General features: G+C 37.7%; 5 protein-coding genes across 5 annotated transcripts; all 5 read left to right on the forward strand.

The window, feature by feature from the left end:
- Nucleotides 1–3,232: 3,232 nt before the first annotated feature.
- Nucleotides 3,233–4,645, forward strand: SAPINGB_P005140 (uncharacterized protein; the record flags this gene model as incomplete). Its single annotated transcript, XM_031999855.1, has 1 exon — nucleotides 3,233–4,645. The coding sequence occupies one exon, from the start codon at nucleotides 3,233–3,235 to the stop codon at nucleotides 4,643–4,645; it is 1,413 nt and encodes a 470-aa protein (XP_031855746.1).
- A 694-nt stretch (nucleotides 4,646–5,339) lies between these two features.
- On the forward strand, nucleotides 5,340–7,899 carry SAPINGB_P005141 (uncharacterized protein; the record flags this gene model as incomplete). Its single annotated transcript, XM_031999856.1, has 2 exons — nucleotides 5,340–5,448; nucleotides 5,513–7,899. 2 exons carry the CDS (start codon nucleotides 5,340–5,342, stop codon nucleotides 7,897–7,899), a joined length of 2,496 nt encoding a protein of 831 aa, XP_031855747.1.
- A 1,657-nt stretch (nucleotides 7,900–9,556) lies between these two features.
- SAPINGB_P005142 (uncharacterized protein) lies at nucleotides 9,557–12,474 on the forward strand (the record flags this gene model as incomplete). Its single annotated transcript, XM_031999857.1, has 4 exons — nucleotides 9,557–9,578; nucleotides 10,497–10,591; nucleotides 10,668–10,788; nucleotides 10,868–12,474. The coding sequence occupies 4 exons, from the start codon at nucleotides 9,557–9,559 to the stop codon at nucleotides 12,472–12,474; spliced, it is 1,845 nt and encodes a 614-aa protein (XP_031855748.1).
- A 1,133-nt stretch (nucleotides 12,475–13,607) lies between these two features.
- SAPINGB_P005143 (uncharacterized protein) lies at nucleotides 13,608–16,004 on the forward strand (the record flags this gene model as incomplete). The annotated part of the gene is made up of 1 exon (XM_031999858.1): nucleotides 13,608–16,004. One exon carries the CDS (start codon nucleotides 13,608–13,610, stop codon nucleotides 16,002–16,004), a length of 2,397 nt encoding a protein of 798 aa, XP_031855749.1.
- Nucleotides 16,005–16,811: 807 nt separating this feature from the next.
- On the forward strand, nucleotides 16,812–19,609 carry SAPINGB_P005144 (uncharacterized protein; the record flags this gene model as incomplete). The annotated part of the gene is made up of 4 exons (XM_031999859.1): nucleotides 16,812–16,858; nucleotides 16,952–17,024; nucleotides 17,086–17,102; nucleotides 17,326–19,609. The coding sequence occupies 4 exons, from the start codon at nucleotides 16,812–16,814 to the stop codon at nucleotides 19,607–19,609; spliced, it is 2,421 nt and encodes an 806-aa protein (XP_031855750.1).
- Nucleotides 19,610–20,929: the final 1,320 nt, after the last annotated feature.

Raw genomic sequence — 20,929 nt, forward strand, 5'->3', positions numbered from 1 at the left:
AAAAAAGTATACCTTGAAGGCTTTTGATTTTGATTTTGATTTTGATTTTGATTTTGATTTTGAGTCTGGGGCAGGGGGGTTTGTATATATGTTTGTATGGGGGAAGAAAAAGGATTAAAGGAAGAATGAAAAGGTCTTGGCTTGAGAGTACCACGTGCGGATCGCGGGGTTTTTTTTTTTCTTTTTTTCCAACTACTAGAATTAGAATGAATGGAAGAATTTTTAAGTATTGAGGGAAAAAAAAAAATAAAAAAAAAATAAAAAAGAAGGAATTAACTTTTTTGAAAGTTATATATTTAATATATTTTTTTTTTTTTTCATTTTTTTCATTTTTTCATTTTTTCATTTTTCATTTTATTTTGTTTTAAGTATTAAGCATGTTTATTTGTTTGTTTGGTTGGACTTGATCAGACCCTTCTGATGCCCCGGAACGGTTTTTCCAGTAATTGGAGGTTTTATTTTAAGATTAAGCGTTTTTTTTTTATTGCCTACTTTTTTTTTTTTTTATTATGAGAGGTTCCATTCGGATTTTACAAGTCCATAATTAATTTAAATTAATTTAATTATAATAATTAATTAATTATAAAAATATGAAAAATGATTCGGAAAAACCTCCTCATATTTAAGTCACGTGAAATAGTTTAATTATAAAAAAATATTATATAATCATATTAATTTGAAATTTTTTAATAAATTAGTTTCTCCGGGGAAATGGGAACCAGTGAATTACGTAATGTATGTGGGGAAGCAGAAGCAGCAGAAGCAGCAGCAGTAGCAGAAAAAAAAAAGAGGCAGCAACGGGCAGAAGAGGCAGAAGAGGCAGCAGCAAAATAAAAATAAAAATAAAAATAAAAATAAAAATAAAAATAAAATAAAAAAAATTCTTATTAAATTAAAAATTCTTATTAATTTAAAATAAAAAAAGGAGGGGCAAAAGCACGGCGAATTGGCCAATCAGAGTGGGGCCTCGGCTTGATTTATGTCTGGAGCAGCGGAAATGGTATGAACAAAAGGCCAATTATGCTAGAAATAAAATGGAAAAATAAATATATATATATATATAAACATATGCTTTAAAAATGAATGAATAAATAAATAAATACAATTGATATCCAATATTACTAAATCAGGAAGTGATCTTTCTTGAGAGACATTTAGGCGGTTGGAGAAAAGGAAGTCAAAGAAGAAGAAGAAGAAGAAGAAGATGATGATGAAAGGATTGAAGGAAATGAAAAAAAAAATAATGAAAATGTAATTCAGGGGAAAATAAGAAATTAAATAAAAAAAATAAAACTATACGATGAAAGAGAAATGGACGATGAAAATTTATTTATGAAAAAATAAAAAAAAAATAAAAAAAGGATTGTAAAGATGGTTGAAAAGACCCCACCTTCCTGATATAGACTTTAGGTCTAGCCAAGTATATACTTTGGTATATAATTTGAAAGGTGATGAGGTCTTTTCCCAAGACTTATTAATTTGAAAAGAGGTTTTTTTTATTTTTCTCTACGTTTTATTGATGATGATGATGATGATGATGATGATTTGAATAAGAATGATAAATAAAATAATTTGTATGGAGACACAAAAAAATAAAAGAAAAAAAAATAAAAGGGGCCATTATGATTGTTTACTATTATTTGTGTTTTATTGCTTAAAAAAAAAAAAAGGCCGCAAAAGTGAAAGGGCTTTCAGACTGTTGAGCTCATAGATAGCCAGACAGCCAGACAGACAGCCATACAGCCAGACAGCCAGACAGACAGCCATACAGCCAGACAGACCTCCAGATAAAATTGACAGAGAGATTGACAGGCAGCATGTAGCCGCCATTGTGTGTAATTGGAAAATATAAAAGATTCACTTATTATACAATGCATGGCTTACAAACCTCCAAAGAATCCATCCAGTCAGTCTACTTTGAACTCCCTCTCAAGGCTTTTAATATATATATATATATATATATATATATATATTTATATATACTCCACAAAATATATAATTAAAAATAATCCGGACGCAGTTAATCCGTTAGAGCCAATGGGCGTGTTGCTTACCAGCCGCCATTTAATTTAAATTTCAAAAATTTAAAATAAAGAAAAAGAAAAAAAAAAAGAAAAAAAGTTAAAAATATATATATTTGTGAGGGAGAGAGAGAGAGAGAGAGAGAGAGAAATTTTAAAGGAGGGGCCCGAACACCCGGGAGCTCTCGGCAGAAAGCGGCAGAAGGCGGTGTTTAGAAGCACTCAAAGCACGAGCCGTGGCACAAAGACCTAAAGAGCCTGTAGGGCTGGCGGGGGAATGGATAGGACTGGCGGGGGGAAGTGGAAAAGAAACAAGAGGAGTAGGTGGGTGGTTGGTGATGTAGGAATGTATGGAAGGAAGGAAGGAAGGAAGTATATTGTTGAAGATCATCCAGTTGGCCAGCCAAATGATGATGATGATGATTATGATTATGATTATGAAGATGATAATCATGATTGTCATTAGTCTGTATAGTCAATTATAAAGATCATCATAAATTGATATCCATTGATATCCATTGATATCCATTGATATATTTATTTATATTTATCTATTTATTATGTCTACAACCATCACTCTAAACTAAATTAGATTGCCAAATAGCCAGCCAAAGAAGGCCAGCCAGACAGGCACAATTACCATCACCATCATTCATCTTGGAAATCCGCACCGCTTCAGACCTTTTTAAATAAAAATAAAAATAAAAAAAATAATAAATAAACAAATAAACAAACAGCCAGTCAGCCGTTTGCGACGACGACATTTTTTTATTTTTTTTTTATTTTTTTTTTATATGTCAATAAGAGCGCCCGCCGGGACAAGGAAACTCCAATTCAATTGGGTACTGGCGGGCTACACGCGGGGTGATTGGCCAGGCGGGTCCGGCTGACATAATCTGCGCAAGTTTGGTAATTTGGCGGTGATTTCGTAATTTTTATAAAAAGGCAGGCATCCCCCCAGGTTTTCCCAACTTTTTTAGATTTTTAGAATTTTTTTTTTTTTTAAATCTTCTTTTTTTTTGTTTTTTAAAAAAAATCCTTTTCAACCCTCAATTCCATCTCGGCAAATTGGTCCGCTCAAGTACAAGCTTCCTTTTGTCCATTCTTTCTATTCTCCACCCCCTATAATCGGCACCCTTAGTCTAACCCTCCGGCGACTTTGCACGACTCAAAAAACACATATAAATACTCGCTTCGAATACTAATTAAAAATGGCTTCTCTCATCAGAAACACTTTTATCCGCCCCTCTACCCTCAAGATGGCTGCTGGTCGCTCCGCTTCCGCTATCGCTGCCCGCGCTTACTCCACCAAGGAGCCCACTCTTAAGGAGCGCTTCGCCGAGCTCCTCCCCGAGAAGATTGAACAGATTAAGAAGCTCCGCAAGGAACACGGTAACACCGTCATTGGCGAGGTTCTCCTCGACCAGGTTTACGGTGGTATGCGTGGTATCAAGGCCCTCGTTTGGGAGGGTTCCGTCCTCGACCCTGAGGAGGGTATCCGCTTCCGTGGCCGTACTATCCCCGACATTCAGAAGGAGCTCCCCAAGGCTCCCGGTGGTGAGGAGCCCCTCGTTGAGGGTCTCTTCTGGCTTCTCCTGACTGGTGAGGTCCCCACTGAGTCCCAGGTCCGCGCTCTCTCTGCTGAGTTTGCTGCCCGCTCCGAGCTCCCCAACCACGTTAAGGATCTCATTGACAGATGCCCTGCCACTCTTCACCCCATGGCTCAATTCACCATTGCCGTCGCTGCTCTTGAGTCTGAGTCTTCTTTCGCTAAGGCTTACGAGAAGGGTGTCCCCAAGAAGGACTACTGGGTCTACACCTACGAGGACTCGATTGATCTCCTCGCTAAGCTCCCCAACATTGCTGCCCGCATTTACAGAAACGTCTTCAAGGATGGCAAGCTCGGATCCATCGACGCCAGTGTCGACTACTCTAAGAACTTTGCTTCCCTCCTCGGTTTCGGTGAGAACAAGGAGTTCATTGAGCTTCTCCGTCTATACCTGACCATCCACACTGACCACGAGGGTGGTAACGTCTCTGCCCACACAACCCACTTGGTTGCCTCTGCTCTTTCCTCCCCCTTCCTCTCCCTCTCTGCCGGTCTTAACGGTCTTGCTGGTCCTCTTCACGGCCGTGCCAACCAGGAGGTCCTTGAGTGGCTCCTTGAGTTCAAGAAGGAGGTTGGTAGCGACATCACCCCTGAGGCCATTGAGAAGTATCTCTGGAAGACTCTTAACGCTGGCCGTGTCGTTCCCGGTTACGGTCACGCCGTCCTCAGAAAGACTGACCCTAGATACACTGCTCAGCGTGAGTTTGCTCTTAAGCACATGCCTGACTACGATCTTTTCAAGCTCGTTTCTACCATTTACGAGGTTGCTCCTAAGGTTCTCACTAAGCACGGTAAGACCAAGAACCCTTGGCCCAATGTGGACTCCCACTCTGGTGTCCTTCTCCAGTACTACGGTCTCACTGAGGAGTCTTACTACACTGTTCTCTTTGGTGTTTCTCGTGCCTTTGGTGTCCTTCCTCAGGTCATTATTGACCGTGCTGTCGGTGCCCCCATTGAGAGACCTAAGTCCTTCTCTACTGAGAAGTACGCTGAGCTCGTTGGCGCCAAGTTGTAATTAATGTCTCCTAGCTATTTTACGAATTTGATGTAATTAATGAAAATGAATGATGGTTCTTTAAAAATAATATGATAATAATTATATTCCACTGTATTGAAAAATGCCTCAACAATAGGCTGGTCATGAGAAGCTCTAAAAGTTGGACTTTTGTAGATGTCGATTTTGCGTAGTATATATAGATTTATTTATTTGAGTTTTAATACTTTTTTTTTTTTTTTTTTTTCAAAAAATGATTAAGCAACTTGAAGACAGAAAGCTTTCTTAATATTATTAAAATGGAATTCAAGTTGTTGTTTTGGTTATCTCTTTCTGTAAAGACTTAATTAATAAAGATTTAAATATTTTTTTGTTTGTGGTGGTGGTGGTGGTGGTGGTGGTGGTGGTCTATCATCATCATCATCATCATTTAATACTCACGTGACTAATGCATTTTCTTCTTCTTCTTCTTCTTCTTCTTCTTCTATTTTTTTAAAATTTTTTTTTTTTTTTTTTGTTATCACCACCACTGGCCACCATATCAATATCATCACTACCACCACCACCAACCAAAACACCAAAAAGCAACCTAAAAAAAACAAAACAAAACAAAAACAAAAAAACCTTTTCAAGTCTTTTTTTCTCTCTCTTTTTTTTTTTTTTTTTTTTTTTTTTTTGGCTTCTCTTGAAACATTTATTTCCATCTCTACGTTCCATGGCATCGCAATTTAAAAACCTTACAGTTAAGGTCACTCTCACAGATGGAACTTCCATCCAAGGTGTGGTCACAGATGTAGCTAATGGTCAATTACTTCTTAGCAATGGTATGTATAAACAGTTTTTTTTAGTTTTAGTTTTAGTTTTAGTTAACAAATTATATTTCTCAAGTCTACTTCTTTTCTTCTGGTACTACTGTCCCGCTCTATGCCATTGGAGGAGACCAGGTCTCGGGTATCGACGTGATTACCCCAGAGACCCCGGCTCAACCTCCTCCTCCACAGGTATACCAACCAGTGCCCACCCACCCTACAGGTGGTAATGGTAATAATAATGGTGAGCCTATTCTTGCAATGCCTCAGGCTTATTCTCATCCGCAGCCTATAATTCCTCAGGTCCAACAACAACAACAACAACCACAACAACAACAACAGCAGCAGCACATTGTTCAACAGGGTTCTTCAGTTTCTCAGCAAACTACTCCAGCACCTGCAATTTTTAATGATCCTGCAATTCTTTCTGCTGGTCCTGCTGCTCCATCACCTGCTCCTCCTCCTTACTCTGGAGCTAAGATAACAACAACTGCGGATTCTGGAAACTCCCAGAATAAATATTTCCAAGTTTCTCCTCGGCCCCAAGATGAAGACGATGATGAAGATGAAGAGGATGATGATGGGAATGTAAGCTCATCATCAAGCTCTGTTGATTCAAATCCTTATACGGCCGATGTGGATTTTGAGCAAGAAAACCGGTCAAATGGAGGTAATCACTATGGTGGGAACAATCACTCAGGAAGAGGAGCTGGTGGTTTTGGAACTAGACCACGCCAGTTTCTTACAGATGGGGATTATATTGATTCTGAGTATGGATACCAAAGCCGTGGAGGGTATGGAGGTAGCCCATATACCAAGAATGGATATAGTTATCCTGCTCTTCCTCCTCACCAGCAACAACACCAACAACAACAACAACAGCAGCAGCAGCAACAACAACAACAAGGGAATAAACTAATGAAACGAAACAAGGGCAAAAAAGTTTCTTCTCTCACCCAAAAGGCTTTGAAAAGCTCCAAGGCCAAGTATGAAGGCCAATCTTTAGGAAAACGCGGCACTCGAAATAAACGATCTGGAAGTGGAGGTAACAATAACCAGCATTTTCTTCCTAGCCATTTGCGTACACACTCACACATGGGATTTGAGAGTGATGGCTGGGCAACTGAAGATGTTACCGATATTAAAGACACTGAGTTTGATTTCCAAGCCAATTTGGATAGGTTCGATAAGGCACATGTGTTTGATGAGATTCGACAGCAAGACCATACGCTTCCTGGTGAACGACTTGTGGCATTCAACAAGATCAAAGGTGAGTCTTCGAGATATCAACCTCCAGAGAAGTATGGACATCGTGAAATGGTGATTCAACATGACCGCAAATCGCGCTGGCAGAGTGCTGAGGATGATGATGGTAATGGTCGGGGATCTGATCACGCTGTAATTGATGATGTGGATGAGGCTGATGAGGAGGACGAGGAAGAAGAAGAAGAAGAAGAAGAAGAAGATGATGATGATGTGGATGTAGATGACAGTGTGAGTAATATTTCAGCACTTTTGACGTCGTCGCCTCCACCACTTACTTCTTTACGAAGACCCTCACGACCACTCATCTACACAGAACTTAAGTTCATTGCGTCCAACAATGGCAAGCAAGTGCCGTGTGCATCACCAGTGCAAATGGTGGAGCTGGAAAGATTGACATCGGAAACATTTGGAATTTCGGAGACAATGCTTACGGAGAATGCAGGCCGTGGAGTTGCTCGGTTGGCTTTACAAGCACTTGGAGGATCATCTCGGTTCACTTATGGTAACCATAACTCACGACCACTTGTTGTTGTTTTTGCTGGAAATACACGTGCAGGTGCCAGAGCATTAGCAGCTGCACGTCATTTGGCTAACCGACAGGTACGTATTGTTGCTGTTGTTGTTGGGTGTGACGAAGACCCGAGACAATTGAGACGTGATGACGATGCAGCAGCAGGTGACCAGGTGAATCCGGAGGTTCGGGTACAAATCAAAGCGGTACAATCATGTCGTGGTAAGATTGTGCGACGGTTGGATCAGCTGATTGCCGAAATCAATGGATTGGATTCTCCTCCTGAGTTAATTATTGATGGTTTGCAAGGGTACCAGACGACTTTGGATGACTTGTGGGAGGATGATGCTGCAACTGTTATTGGGTGCATTGAGTGGGCGAACCGACAAAAGGCTGGTGTTGTTTCTTTAGATATTCCTTCAGGAATTGATAGTGCAACAGGAATTGGACGTAGTCGGAGTAGTAAATGGCCTCATGTGAATGCACGGTGGGTTTTGTCGTGTGGGTTGCCATTGACTGGAATTCAGAATGCGTACTTGTCTGGGACTGTGGCTAAGGGAGATTGGTCGCATTATGTGGTGGATGTAGGATTTCCTCGTGGAGCATTACAGAAGGGTCCATTGCGGAGGTTTGGACAGATTTGGTTTGGGGCAGAGTGGTTACAGCAGCTAGACATTGTAGCCAAGTAATGACAAGAGATTTTTATTATATGAAGTATGAAGAAATTTATTATGAGATTAATATATATATATATGTTATATAGAGATGAAATTTTTTTTTAAAAATTTTTTTTTAAAATAAAATAAAATAGAATAATGAATGAATTGTTTTTTTTTTTTTTTTTTTTTTTTTTTAAATTTTTAAAGATTAAATTGAATCTATCTGATACAAACATTCCATTAATTTAATTTAAAGGATATATATTCAAGTTGAGGAAAGATGTTGAAGATATATACTCTACTGTAACATTATATATATGAGTAAATTAGAGAATGTATAAGTAAATTAAGAACTAGTTAGAGTACTCTACATAATTTTGTTTTTGTTTGTTTGTTTGTTTGTTTGTTTGTTGTGGCTGTTAGTTGTTGTTGTTGTGTGTGTTTTGCCTTGCACCCAGCCGCAGAAAAAAAAAAAAAAAAAAAGAATAAAAGTTGCATTACCACCACCAAAAAAAAAAAAAAAAAAAAAATATTCATTAATTTATTCAAAAATTTTTTTTTTTTTTTTTTTTATTAAACAGTGTATATTAATTAAATAATCTCTCACACACACACACACACACACACACAAAACCCAGCCAGTTAGCCAGCCAGCCAATTTTCTTATATAAGTAAAACAACGCCGCCACCCCTCCCCGTGTGATCACTAAAAAAAAACAAAAAACTGCCACTTTAAATTTTTTTTTTTTTTTTTTTTTTATTTTTTATTTTTTATTTTTCTCTTCCATTGATATAGAAAAAAAAAAAAAAAAAAAGAAAAAGAAAACTAACCCTCAACCCTCAACCCTCAACCACCATCACCACCATTAAATTATCGTCAAAAACTTATCATCATCATCATCATCATCACCACCACCATTTTAACACAAATCACAAAAAAAAAAAAAAAATAAAACAAGCAATCAACTTATAACTTATTATAAACTACAATCTCTTTTTTATTCAACTTAACTCACTACTCTACTATACCCCCTTTTTTTTTTTTTTTTTTTTTTTTTAATAATATTATCTTTTTTGTTTGGAAACTAAAAGATTAGCAGTTGAAAAAAAAAAAAAAAATTAGAAGAAGAAGAAGAAGAGAAAGAGAGAGAGAGTATATATATATATATATATATATATACGATCAAACAAGTTTTTGTCTCTAGTTTTTTTTTTTTTTTAAAAAAAAAGAAAATAAAAGGAAGAAGCAAAAAATAAAAATACAATTTACAAGAAATTAAAACGAATTCTTTGGTGAAGAAGAAGAAGAAAAAGTGGAGCAGAGCAAAGTTAATCTTCAAGTTTTTTTTTTTTTTTTTTTAAAGAAAGAAAGAAAGAAAGAAAGAAAGAAAGAAAGAAAGAAAGAAAAGAATTGCTAAAATAATAAAAGCATAAAAAATATCAAAAAATAAAAAATAAAAATAAAAAAAAAAAAAAAAACCCCATTCAGAAGCAACTTAATATATTCATCATTCACCAACTGAAAAAAAAAATCCTTCTCTTCTCTTTTTTTTTTTTTATTTTTTTTTTCAATCACAACTTTTAAACTCTTTTTTTTTATATAACTTTTTTTTTTTTTTTTTTTTTTTTTTTTCACCGCCACTCTCAGAGAGACTTTTTTATTTTAATTTTTTATTCTTAGTTCACCATGGGTTGCTGCTGCAGTTCAGGTAAGTTATTATTATTATTTTTATTATTTTTACTTCTCAATCAATTAAACCTCCCCCCAGAGATGGGAGGGGGTCTTTTTTTTTATTATAATTTTTGATAAAAATCTATTTGAATCCAGGAACAAAAAAAAAAAAAAAAAGATGAGATAAATCACATTTACAAATTGATAATAAAAGATCTGGATGAACCTACAGGAGAGAGACAAAAGAAAAAAAAAAATAAAAATAAAGGAAGCCTTGTTTTTTTTTTTTTTTTTTTTTTTTTTTGGTTTGTTTTTAAAGAGAAAATGTTTCTCTACAAATTGAGAGTTTTCATTATCACCATCATTATCATCATCATCATCATTATCATCTCCACGGTGGAAAATTCTATATTCTGGGCTTTTAGTTGACTTGACTTGCTTGTTTGGCTTGCTTGATGAAGTTCTAAATGGCTGCTTCCTTTTTTTTTTTTTTTTGGTGGCTGCTGCCTTTTTTTTTTTTTTTTTTTTTACAACAACAACTCACAACTGCAAAATCCACACTCTCAAGAAACACGTTTTTTCTTTCTTTTTTTCCGCACACAAAACAAAAAAAGTCTCATTTTTTGAAATCTTTTCCATTCAATTCAATTCAAACATTTTTTTTTTTCATAAAGACATTGTGATGATGATTGAATTGTGAAAACCATTAATTGCATATCAAGAAGTTCTAGATATAATCTAATCTTTAATGGACTGCTTGCTTAATTTTTGTTCTCTCCTGGAAGGCTAAAATAATCATCATCATCATCTTTTTTTATTTGACGCGTGAAAATATATGCAAATGGCGATTGCATCTATTTCCTGGATCTTATCAGTCTAAATCATCATCATCATCATATATATATACCATTTGATTACTACCAATATTTATAATACTAACAATCACTATTTACAGAACGCTCCCAAGATGGGAACCAAGGGTTTGTCAATAACCATATTTTAGCAAAAGAGCGCGATGCTATTTCTCTTCTGTTACACTATCTCGATAACGTGAGTTTTTTTCAAACAAAACTAATTTTTTTTTTTTTTTTGTTTAATTTATTCTAATTTATTCTAATTCTTCTAGCGCGACGAGGTTGACTTTTTCAATAACGGCCCTCTAGATGCACTCACAACTTTGGCCAATTCAAAAAACATAGAGCTTCAACGAAGCGCAGCCCTTGCATTTGCCGAAATTACTGAAAAGTGTAAGTTTCTTACAAATATATATATATATATATATTTTCACTTTCTTTTCTTTATCTTCCTCTTCTAACACACTCTTAGGCATCCGTGAAGTTAGCCGTGATACTCTTCGCCCAATTCTATTCCTTCTCGAGTCTTCCGACGTTGAAGTCCAACGTGCTGCAAGTGCAGCTCTTGGAAATCTTGCAGTCAACAGCAACAATAAAAAACTTATTGTCGAAATGGGTGGCTTGCGGCCTCTTATCAGACTTATGCAGTCAGACAATGTTGAGGTCCAATGCAACGCTGTTGGGTGCATGACAAACTTGGCGACACACGAGGAAAACAAGTCCATCATTGCGCGCTCGGGCGCTCTTTATCCGCTGGCGGAATTGGCTCGCTCCAAGGACATGCGTGTCCAGCGCAATGCCACAGGTGCGCTGCTCAACATGACCCACTCGGACGAAAACCGACAGGAGCTTGTCAAGGCCGGTGCTATTCCAGTACTCGTGTCACTTCTCGAGTCAATGGACCCAGACGTTCAATACTACTGCACTACCACTCTCAGTAACATTGCCGTCGACCCGGAAAACCGTAAAAAACTTGCTGAAGATCAACCTATGCTCGTCAACCATCTCGTCAAACTTATGGGCCCGGAAAATAGCCCCCGCGTGCAGTGCCAGGCAGCACTTGCACTCCGCAATCTCGCCTCAGACTCTGGCTACCAGATTGAGGTTGTCCAAGCAAAGGGTCTCCCCTATCTCCGTGCTTTGCTCGAGTCTACCCCTGTCCCTCTTGTTCTTGCAGCTGTTGCTTGTATCCGCAACGTCTCCATCAACAAGGCCAATGAGCGATTTATTGTTAATGAAGGGTTCCTTCCACCTCTTGTGCATCTTCTTGACGTGAGTGAAAATGAAGAAATTTTGTGTCATGCCACTTCGACTCTTCGTAACCTGGCTGCCAGTTCTGAACAGAACCGCGTTGAAATTGCTGAAGCTGGCGCAATTGAAAAGATTCGTGCACGCATCTTGAATGTCCCACCCAGTGTCCAGAGTGAAATGACAGCATGTCTTGCTGTTATTGCCCTTGGCGATGCCCCTAAAAATACTCTCTTTGAAAAGGGTATTTTGGACGTGCTTATTGTCCTGACACACTCAACAAATGTGGAAATCCAAGGTAATAGTGCAGCTGCCATTGGTAACCTTTCCAACAAGGCTAGCAGTTACAATGCATTCGTGGACCACTGGTTATCACCATCTGGAGGTATCCGTGGCTTTTTGATTACCTTTTTGAAGAGCGATGAGACCATGTTCCAGCACATTGCTACATGGATGATTTTGCAACTTCTTGAATCGGACGACAAGCGTCTGCGCAAGCTGCTCATGGAATCGGATGAGATTGTCAAGAGCATTAAGAAACTTACTCAATTAACCCCGGTAGAGGGTACTCCTAGTACTGATTCACAAGCTAATGGAACTTCAACCAATGGCTCAGCGACATCAACATCACCATCAACAACAACAACAAATAATAATAATAATAATAAAGAAGGAAACAACAGCACGTCGACGACACCAGCAAAGGAAGACGCTGGATCTGGTGCCGCAGCTGCTGATAGCAACCAGATGATTTCACAACGCGCAGTGCCACAGTTGGCCCGCAAGGCGTATGCCATTCTGACAGAGAAGGATAAGCGATCATCGCGCTAGACACTGAGCGTGTGTATGTTTTTTTTTTTTTTTTTTTTTTTGAAAGTGTTGTGCGTGGTTTTTTTTATTTTTATTTTTATCTATCTCCTATATCATCTTCCTTCTTGTTGAATAATTCTTTTTTACACTTTTTTTTTTTTTCATTAGAAGGAGGTTTGTTTTAAGGTGTTGTTGGTGCTCTTTTTTTTTTTTTTATACTATTAGGAGACGAAATTGAAAAAAAAACAAAAGGAGTCCATTTGTTGATGATGCTGTTATTGTTGTCGTTTAAAGCATGTTGTAATTTTATATATACATATATAATAATCTTTTGGATTGATTTCCAGAAATTGTATAGCAAATTTTTTTTTTTAAAAAAAAAAAAAATAATAATAATTTTGTTTGAAAAAAAAAAAAAAAAAAATAGATAATTGATGAATGAATTTGTAGGTATGAGAGAAAATGATGTCCAAATTAAGTAATTTAAAATATGACTTGGTTTTTATGACTTGATGTTTATACACTTTGAATTCTTTTCGTTATATTGTGAAAAAAAAAAAATAGTTTAAATTATTACCAAAAATATTGAAGAAAATGTTTTCTTTAAAGATTCCAATACTCAAATTTTTTTATTTTTTCTTTTACTTTTAAAAAAATAATATACCATTAAAAAATTGCATTTCTTTAACAAAATCCTGTTTTCATTAATCTCATCTAACACTGCTTCTTTCCCTTTTTTTATTGATTATCCAACAGTCAATACTCAAAGTCTAATATCCCTAAGCTTATATAGAAACTAAAAAAAAGAAAGAAATTATCTTTTCTCCAGCTTTACACTTGCATCACCAGACACTTGTCTTGCACTCAGACTTTAAATCCCAAAAACAAAAAACAAAAAAAAAAAAAACAACAAAGAAGCTTTTCCAGAATCGTAGATTTTATATATATTATTTGTTATTGTTGCTGCAAGTATTGCTTCACACTAAAAAGAAAAAAAAAAAAAAAAACACCATCAGTTCATAATTTTTTTTTCTCCATTTTAAACTGCTTTTTTTTTTTTTTTTTTTTTTCCAAATCCTTATATTTAATCATTTACATCACCATTCATCATCATTCAACATTTCCCATTCCCCATTCCCCATTTTTCATAATCAATGGCTAACGTCCCGAACATTTTACCAGTCCTCTTGCCGGACCACAAACCTTCTCCGGATACCCATCAGCAACCTACCACTTCTGCCTCCGAGTACAATAGCCAGGCACGGCCTCAGCCGCCTCCAAACACCGACCACCAAAATGCTTTGAATACTAATAGTACTACTAATAGTACTAACAGTAACAACCATTTGACCCATCAAGCAGACCAAACTTTTTCAACTACAACCCAATCCACTTTCTTGTCACCTCCATCGCTAGCTATTCCATCATCCTCTTCATCTTCTTCAAATTCTTCATCTATTAAACCTCCTATAGTTTTAACCGACTCTACTGCAACAACTCAAACAAATTTGTCCACACAAATGAATCGATCCTCGAACCGTACATCCGCTCCATCGCGCCACGGGTCCCAACTTAGAGATTCCAATAGTCAGTATGCGCTTGTTGCACGGCCTATTCCAGTATTTGTTGCAGATCGTGCTCTTCTTTCGCGCAAAACTACACTTGCAGGAATAGCTCCTGGCGCTGCACCAAGCCCTCATCAACTATATAGTCCCGCACCCATCAATCATACCAATAATAATACTACCAAGCCATTACTTTTGGAAAACAATGAGCCTCTGACTCCAACATTTGATTTCCTCGACGATAATGCAAACTCCCCAGGGTCCGGATCTGGACCTGGACCAGCAACAATAAGCCATTCTCGAGAACCTGATATTGTGTGGCGTACACAGGGACTTCTTCAAGCGCATCGCGAAAGCGAATCAGTAGCACCAGATTCTTTAAATCAACAGCAGTCTCTTTTGAGTTCACAAAACAATAGCAGCAGGTCACCTTACGCGGTCAAAGCTCATAGCAGACTTGCAAACTTAACAGCATCGACTTTTTCACCAGGCTCCGCGGCAGCGTCTCCAAACTCATCAGCAATCCACTTAGGCCGCACTCCGAGCCCACTGCAGCATATGAAACAACAGAGCTCAATAATACCAACGGAAACAGAGGAAGTTAGCGGTCTACATGTGGATCCAGCGACGGCGCGGCGGGTCGTACTAGAGTTTCAGAAACAACAACAGCTGGAGTTACAGCAATTGCAACAGGAACAATTACGCAGCAAGATTGTGGCATATCGGGCGCAGTTTCTTAACAACAAAACTAGTCCTGCAGCACATAAGGCGGTATCTCGGCAATTTGACGGGTTACTAGAAGCCGGACTCGGGGGGTACATCACAAACAAGCACCCGACAAATACCGAGGAACAAAATGAGAATGATGAAGCTTCGGAAAACACATCTGTAATTGCACATGAAAACGAACTCACAGAGATGATTGCAATTGAGAAGAGCATTTTAGCATCCGGGGCAAGCCATTGGACCCCATTTGTGGTCAGTACAATCCACCCAGAAGTATTTGAACGGTCTGCAAGGATCGATGCAAGTGAACTTAATGCACAAAACAATTTGGACGACGAGTGGCGGGGCGGTCAGGTGGACACGGAACGGCCATCTAAAAACTTACCGATGCGCGGGTTGTCTATGATTAAATACCTAGTATGTTGCTTCATCCCTGGTGGCGCCATGCTTGATGATCTGGAAAGCGACCGCGACAGACCTAAACCATTGTATGGTGTCGAGCCGATACTAGACTCGGCTACTCAAGAAAAATATGCAACAGGTACGGCGATGGGTCGAGGGGTTGCAGGTCGCAGTAGTGGTTACAATGATAACTATTCAGACGAATCAAAGCGTGCAAGATCCACGGATTTGCGCAGCCCTATGGGTGGGGACTACAGACATCAGCCACATTACTATCGTGAACACATGCGAAGTTATGTGGCCAAAAAGAAGAAAAAATGGCTGCCCAAGATTTTCTATGTACTTTTAAAGGGGTCTATGATTCCACTTGTTTTGCGATTGTTCAACATTGTGTTATCGGCATGTGGTCTTGGACTAGCGTGTTCCATCTTTGAGAAATCTCACTACACTGCAGTCCCGCAACAGGCCTCGACCATTATGGCCATTGTTGTGCAGACTTGTGCGGTGGCATATCTCATGTACATTTCTTACGATGAGTATTCATCAAAACCTCTTGGACTACGTGATCTTAAGGAAAAGATGCGGTTAATCATGTTAGATTTGCTTTTCATTATATTTTCCTCGGCCAATCTCTCGCTTGCATTCCAGACTCTATTTGATTCCATGTGGGTGTGTCGAACAAATAAGAATTTTGATTACCGGTTTCTTCTCAATGGTGATCCCACGCCGTACAATGGAGCGGTATGTGGTCGCCAACGGGCCCTGGTATCATTTCTTATTGTTATACTTGTTTCGTGGATTACCACTTTTACAATTTCTATGTTTAGACTCATGGACCGGATATCGAGCAGGAATTAGTGAGAAAGGTAAGAGAGATCAACAATAAATGGGATATATATATATATATATGAATATAATTTATTAATAGTGTTAACCATGGTATTAAATTTAAGACTGAAATGTATAGATGATTTGCTTTTTTTTTGGGGGGGGGAAATTAACAAACGTTGTTATTTTAACATAACCAGAGTTACTTGATTATATAATTTGCTCACGTGCAATATAGAGATTATTATTATGTTACACTACTACTGCCACATATTTTTATCTTCTTCTTCTTCTTCATATTCTTCTTCTTGTTCTTCTTTAATGTCACACTTTTTGCAACAATGCACCACGCAAATCAATAACCGCATCATTTTTTAAGGTGGTGGCTGATCTTTTTTTTTTTTTTTTTTTTTTTTTTTTGTTTAACACCATCAAAACTTTCATCACCACCAAAGCCTTGTCAACAAAAAATAAAGTAAACCCAAATTTATATTTTAAAATCACAACCAAACAAACAAAATAAAAATTGAGAAAGAATTTTTTTATTAATTTTTTTTTTTTTTTTTTTTTGGAGAATTAAAACAATTTTTTGCTTTTTAATTAGCTAGTTTATAATTCCTTTGAAATTTTCTTTTTTTTTTTTTCCCAGGAAAATATAAACCTTTATCATTCTTGTTCTTTGCTTTTTTTTTTTTAAAAAAAAATAAAGCTTCAATAAGCAATTTTTTTTTTTTTTTGCTATCTTGCATCTTTTTATACCATCCAAACCCCTTCTCATTATAAATAATATTCCTTTTAATCTTTATTCTCTTTCTTATAACTTTTTAAACCTCAAAAATGACCCAGGGTCTTCCGTTCCCAGCTGCAAACGATATCGATGAAACGTATGTTTTACTCTCTTTTCTCACCTCTCTTTCTCTCTCTCTCTCTCTCTCTCTCTCTCGTCATTTATAATACTAACAATTCACTTTCTCCAGTTGGAACTTCATCAAGTATGGTGTCGATAAAATCCTTATCCAAGATATTAACCAAGGCATTGAGCCTTCTCTTGTACGTATTTTTTTTAACTTTTGTCTTTAATTGACTTTGCTAACTTGTTTTTTTTTCTTAGTATATGAATGTCTACACGTGAGTTAATCAAGATACAATTCCCCTCCTTACTATCACCACCCCCTTTGCCCCCACACTTTGCCACTTTTTTTTTTATTTATTTATTTTTATTTATTTTTTTCTTTTCTAACCATTTAAAAAAATCAATCAATCGATCAATCTATCAATCAATTAATCATTGTCCATTACCTTAATTGAATTGTCATTTTAATTTTAATTTTTTAATTTTTTTTTCATAAAGTGCCATTCACAACTTTTGCGTTCAACCAAACAGCTCACACACAAACGCAGGAACTGTTTCCCGCGGCGCAGCACTCATTGGCGCCGATATTTACAACCACCTTGCTGAATACCTCACAGCACACTTGACTGAAACCCTTAACAATAGCACAATATACAATGACGAAAATCTTGTCGACTACTATATCCGCAAATGGGATAGATATGTTATTGGCTCACGCTACCTCAACAACATCTTCTCATACCTTAACCGGCATTGGGTTAAGCGTGAACGAGAAGAAGGCCACCGACATATTCATGATATCAACACACTATGTCTCATTCGTTGGAAAGAGGACCTTTTCAATCCCATCCACAGCCGACTCATTGGCGCAGTATTGGATCTCATCAACAAGCAACGTGATGGTGAAACTGTCCCTACTCAGCACATTCGAGCTGTCGTCCAATCCTGTGTGGCTCTTGGTCTCGACGAAAATAATACCAAAAAGACAAACTTGACTGTCTACCGCTCCTTTTTCGAAGCGCAGTTTATTGAAAGCACAGCTGCATACTACTCTAAGGAATCGTCCGAGTTTTTGCAAACTATGGGCGTTGTGGAATACCTCAAAAAGGCCTCGGACCGCTTGCGCGAAGAATCTGGCAGAATTACAATGTACCTGCGGCCAGAAAGTGAAGAGATTTTGCGCAGCACTTGTGTTCAGGTTCTTGTCTCGAGTCACTCTGAGGAAATTCAAGAACAATTCTTCCCGCTTCTTAAGGGCGACAGAGAAAGCGACCTCAAGCTCATGTTTTATCTCCTAGAATCTGTTCCTGGTGGTCTCATTCCTCTTCAAAAGAATTTGTTTTCTTATGTTAAGGAGCAAGGTTTGGCAGCTGTCGATGCTTTGGTGGCTGGCTCGAAAGAAGCCCCTGCATCTAGCATTGATACGCAAGCCTATATTGATACCCTGCAGCGCATTCACAGCAAGTACACTAATCTTGTCCAAGCCGCATTCAACTCCCACAGTGACATGCAGAAATCGCTTGACGATGCGTGCCGCTACTACATCAATAACAATAGCGTCACAAATAAACCTGCAAAGGGTCGCGCCATCAAGACTCCAGACTTGCTAGCCCGCTACTGCGACACACTGCTACGCAAGTCGTCAAAGAATGCTGACGGCGCATCCAATGACGCCTATCTCGACGGTGCTATGACTATCTTCCAGTATGTTGATGAAAAGGATGCCTTTGAAAAGGCCTATTCGCGTACCCTTGCACGTCGTCTTGTCCATGGTACTTCTCTGTCCCAAGACGCTGAGACAAACATGATTACAAAGCTCAAGGGAATTTGCGGCTCCGACTACACCAACAAGTTGCAGCGCATGTTCCAGGACATGTCTGTGTCAACAGAAATGCATGATCAGTTTAAGGAGTATCTAGATAACGCTGATGTCAAGCCTGTGGGAGACTTTACCCCCTACGTGCTAGCTGAAAGTTTCTGGCCATTGCCTCCCTTTAACTCCCAGTTTAATCTACCTCCTGAGCTGACTGTCATTAAGGACAAATTTACAAGTTACTATAATGGCAAGCATACTGGCCGCAAGTTACAGTGGCTCTGGAACTTTTCCAAAGGTGAGCTCAAGGCCAACATTTCCAAATCGTCTAAAGTCGGCTTTACCCTCATGGTATCGATGGTCCAAATGGCCATTCTGCTTCCATTCAATGATGCGCTCGAGTATACAATTGAGCAGCTTAAAGATATTACACTCTTGGACGATGACTTTTTGAAGGGGTCACTGACAATTCTTCTTAAGGCCCGAATCTTGTTTATGAGTGGTGGAAATGGTAGTAGCAGCGGCAGCGGCAAGCCTAGCAGTGCTGATGGTGATGCCATGGATGTTGATGAGGCTGGCTCTGCTTCCAAGAAGAAGACAAGCGGAGCTACCATTGACGAGGCGCTTGTTGCAGCTCCTGGAACCAAGTATCGACTTAATACTGATTTCAAGAGTAAGAAAATGCGTATTAACTTGAACTTGCCATTGAAGAATGACCAAAAGAAAGAGGCAGAAGATACGCAAAAGAGTCTTGTGGATGACCGCCGCATGTTTTTGGACGCTTGTATTGTGCGTATTATGAAGGCGCGCCAGGAGCTGTCTCATGTCCACTTGATTCAAGAGACAATTGACCAATCATCAAAACGGTTTGTTCCCTCGGTCACGGATATCAAGAAGTGTATTGAAAGTCTGATTGAACGCGAGTATCTCCAGCGTGTTGATGAAAAGACATACAGATACTTGGCTTAAAGAGAAATTAAAAAAAAAAAAAAAATGGAAAACGAGACTAAAGAAAAACAGGGCAAGACGAAAAAAAAAAACAAAAAAATGAAATATAAATATATAAAAAAGTGAATGAAAGATGAAGGGGTTTAGACCAATATAATAAATACATTTTTTTTATTTATAAATTTAAATTTAAATCTAAATCTAAATATAATTGTAAAAGATAACGTATTGAAAAAAAAAAAAAAAAAAAAAAACTTGCAACAAAATGATAAAAAAGTAAATGGACGACACCGGAGTTGAACCGGGGACCTTTCGCATGCTAAGCGAACGTGATAGCCAACTACACCAGACGCCCAAGTGAATTCATATTAGAGTATTTCTAAAATGCCAATATAAAACAAAGGTTAAGATTTATGTTAGTAAAAAAAGTTAAAATTTTTATAATCTGTGGTATCATAATATCACAGTGGAGTCGAAATGTACTGATAATCTTTCCAAAATGGTTACGGGAGTGATCATGAAGAAAGATAGTCGAAGGATCTTGAGTAATATTACTCAGTTTCGCACAGGCCATGGCAACTTTGGCGCATGGTTTAAAAAGTTTGGAATTGAAAAGGATAGTTACAACTGCAAATGTGGAGAGCTGGAAACAGTTCATCACATTTTAGTTGAGTGTCCTTTGCTTGAAGAGGAAAGAAAAGGACTGAAACGGATATCTCCAGAGATGGACATGTCGACTCTCTTAAACAGTTTAACTGGCTTACAAGAGATTGTAAGCTTTATCTCTGCTTGGAGGGATTAAGAAATACAATTACAGCGTTGATGAAGACAAGTGGAGATAGGTTGGGAAGGTTTGGTTATTTTAACCCCCTGTTCCTCGTAAGCTGGCATCAGGACTTATTTTCGGGCTGTTGGAGATGCAATGTTGAAGCCAAAATTAAAAGTTTATTATCAAAATGAAAAAATATATAGTATGGACAAGAAGGATAGCGCAGATGCTGATGTTATATAATTCTATAACCCTTGAATAAAAACAAACAAACAAACAATTTTTATAATGTGAATAAAAACAAACAAACAAACAAACAAACAAATTTTTATAATGAGGGATTAAAAAATACAAATACAGCGTTGATGAAGACAAGTGGAGATAATTTGGGAAGATTTGGTTATTTTTAACCTTCTGTTCCTCGTAAGCTAGCATCAGAACTTATTTTCGGGCTGTTGGAGATGCAATGTTGAAGCCAAAATTAAAAGTTTATTATTAAAATGAAAAGATATATAGTATGGACAAGAAGGATAGCGCAGATGCTGATGTTATATAATTCTATAACCCTTGAA

The sequence above is a fragment of the Magnusiomyces paraingens genome (genome assembly GCF_902498895.1).
Source record: "Magnusiomyces paraingens strain CBS 517.90 genome assembly, contig: contig4, whole genome shotgun sequence".
Lineage (NCBI taxonomy): Eukaryota > Fungi > Ascomycota > Dipodascomycetes > Dipodascales > Dipodascaceae > Magnusiomyces > Magnusiomyces paraingens.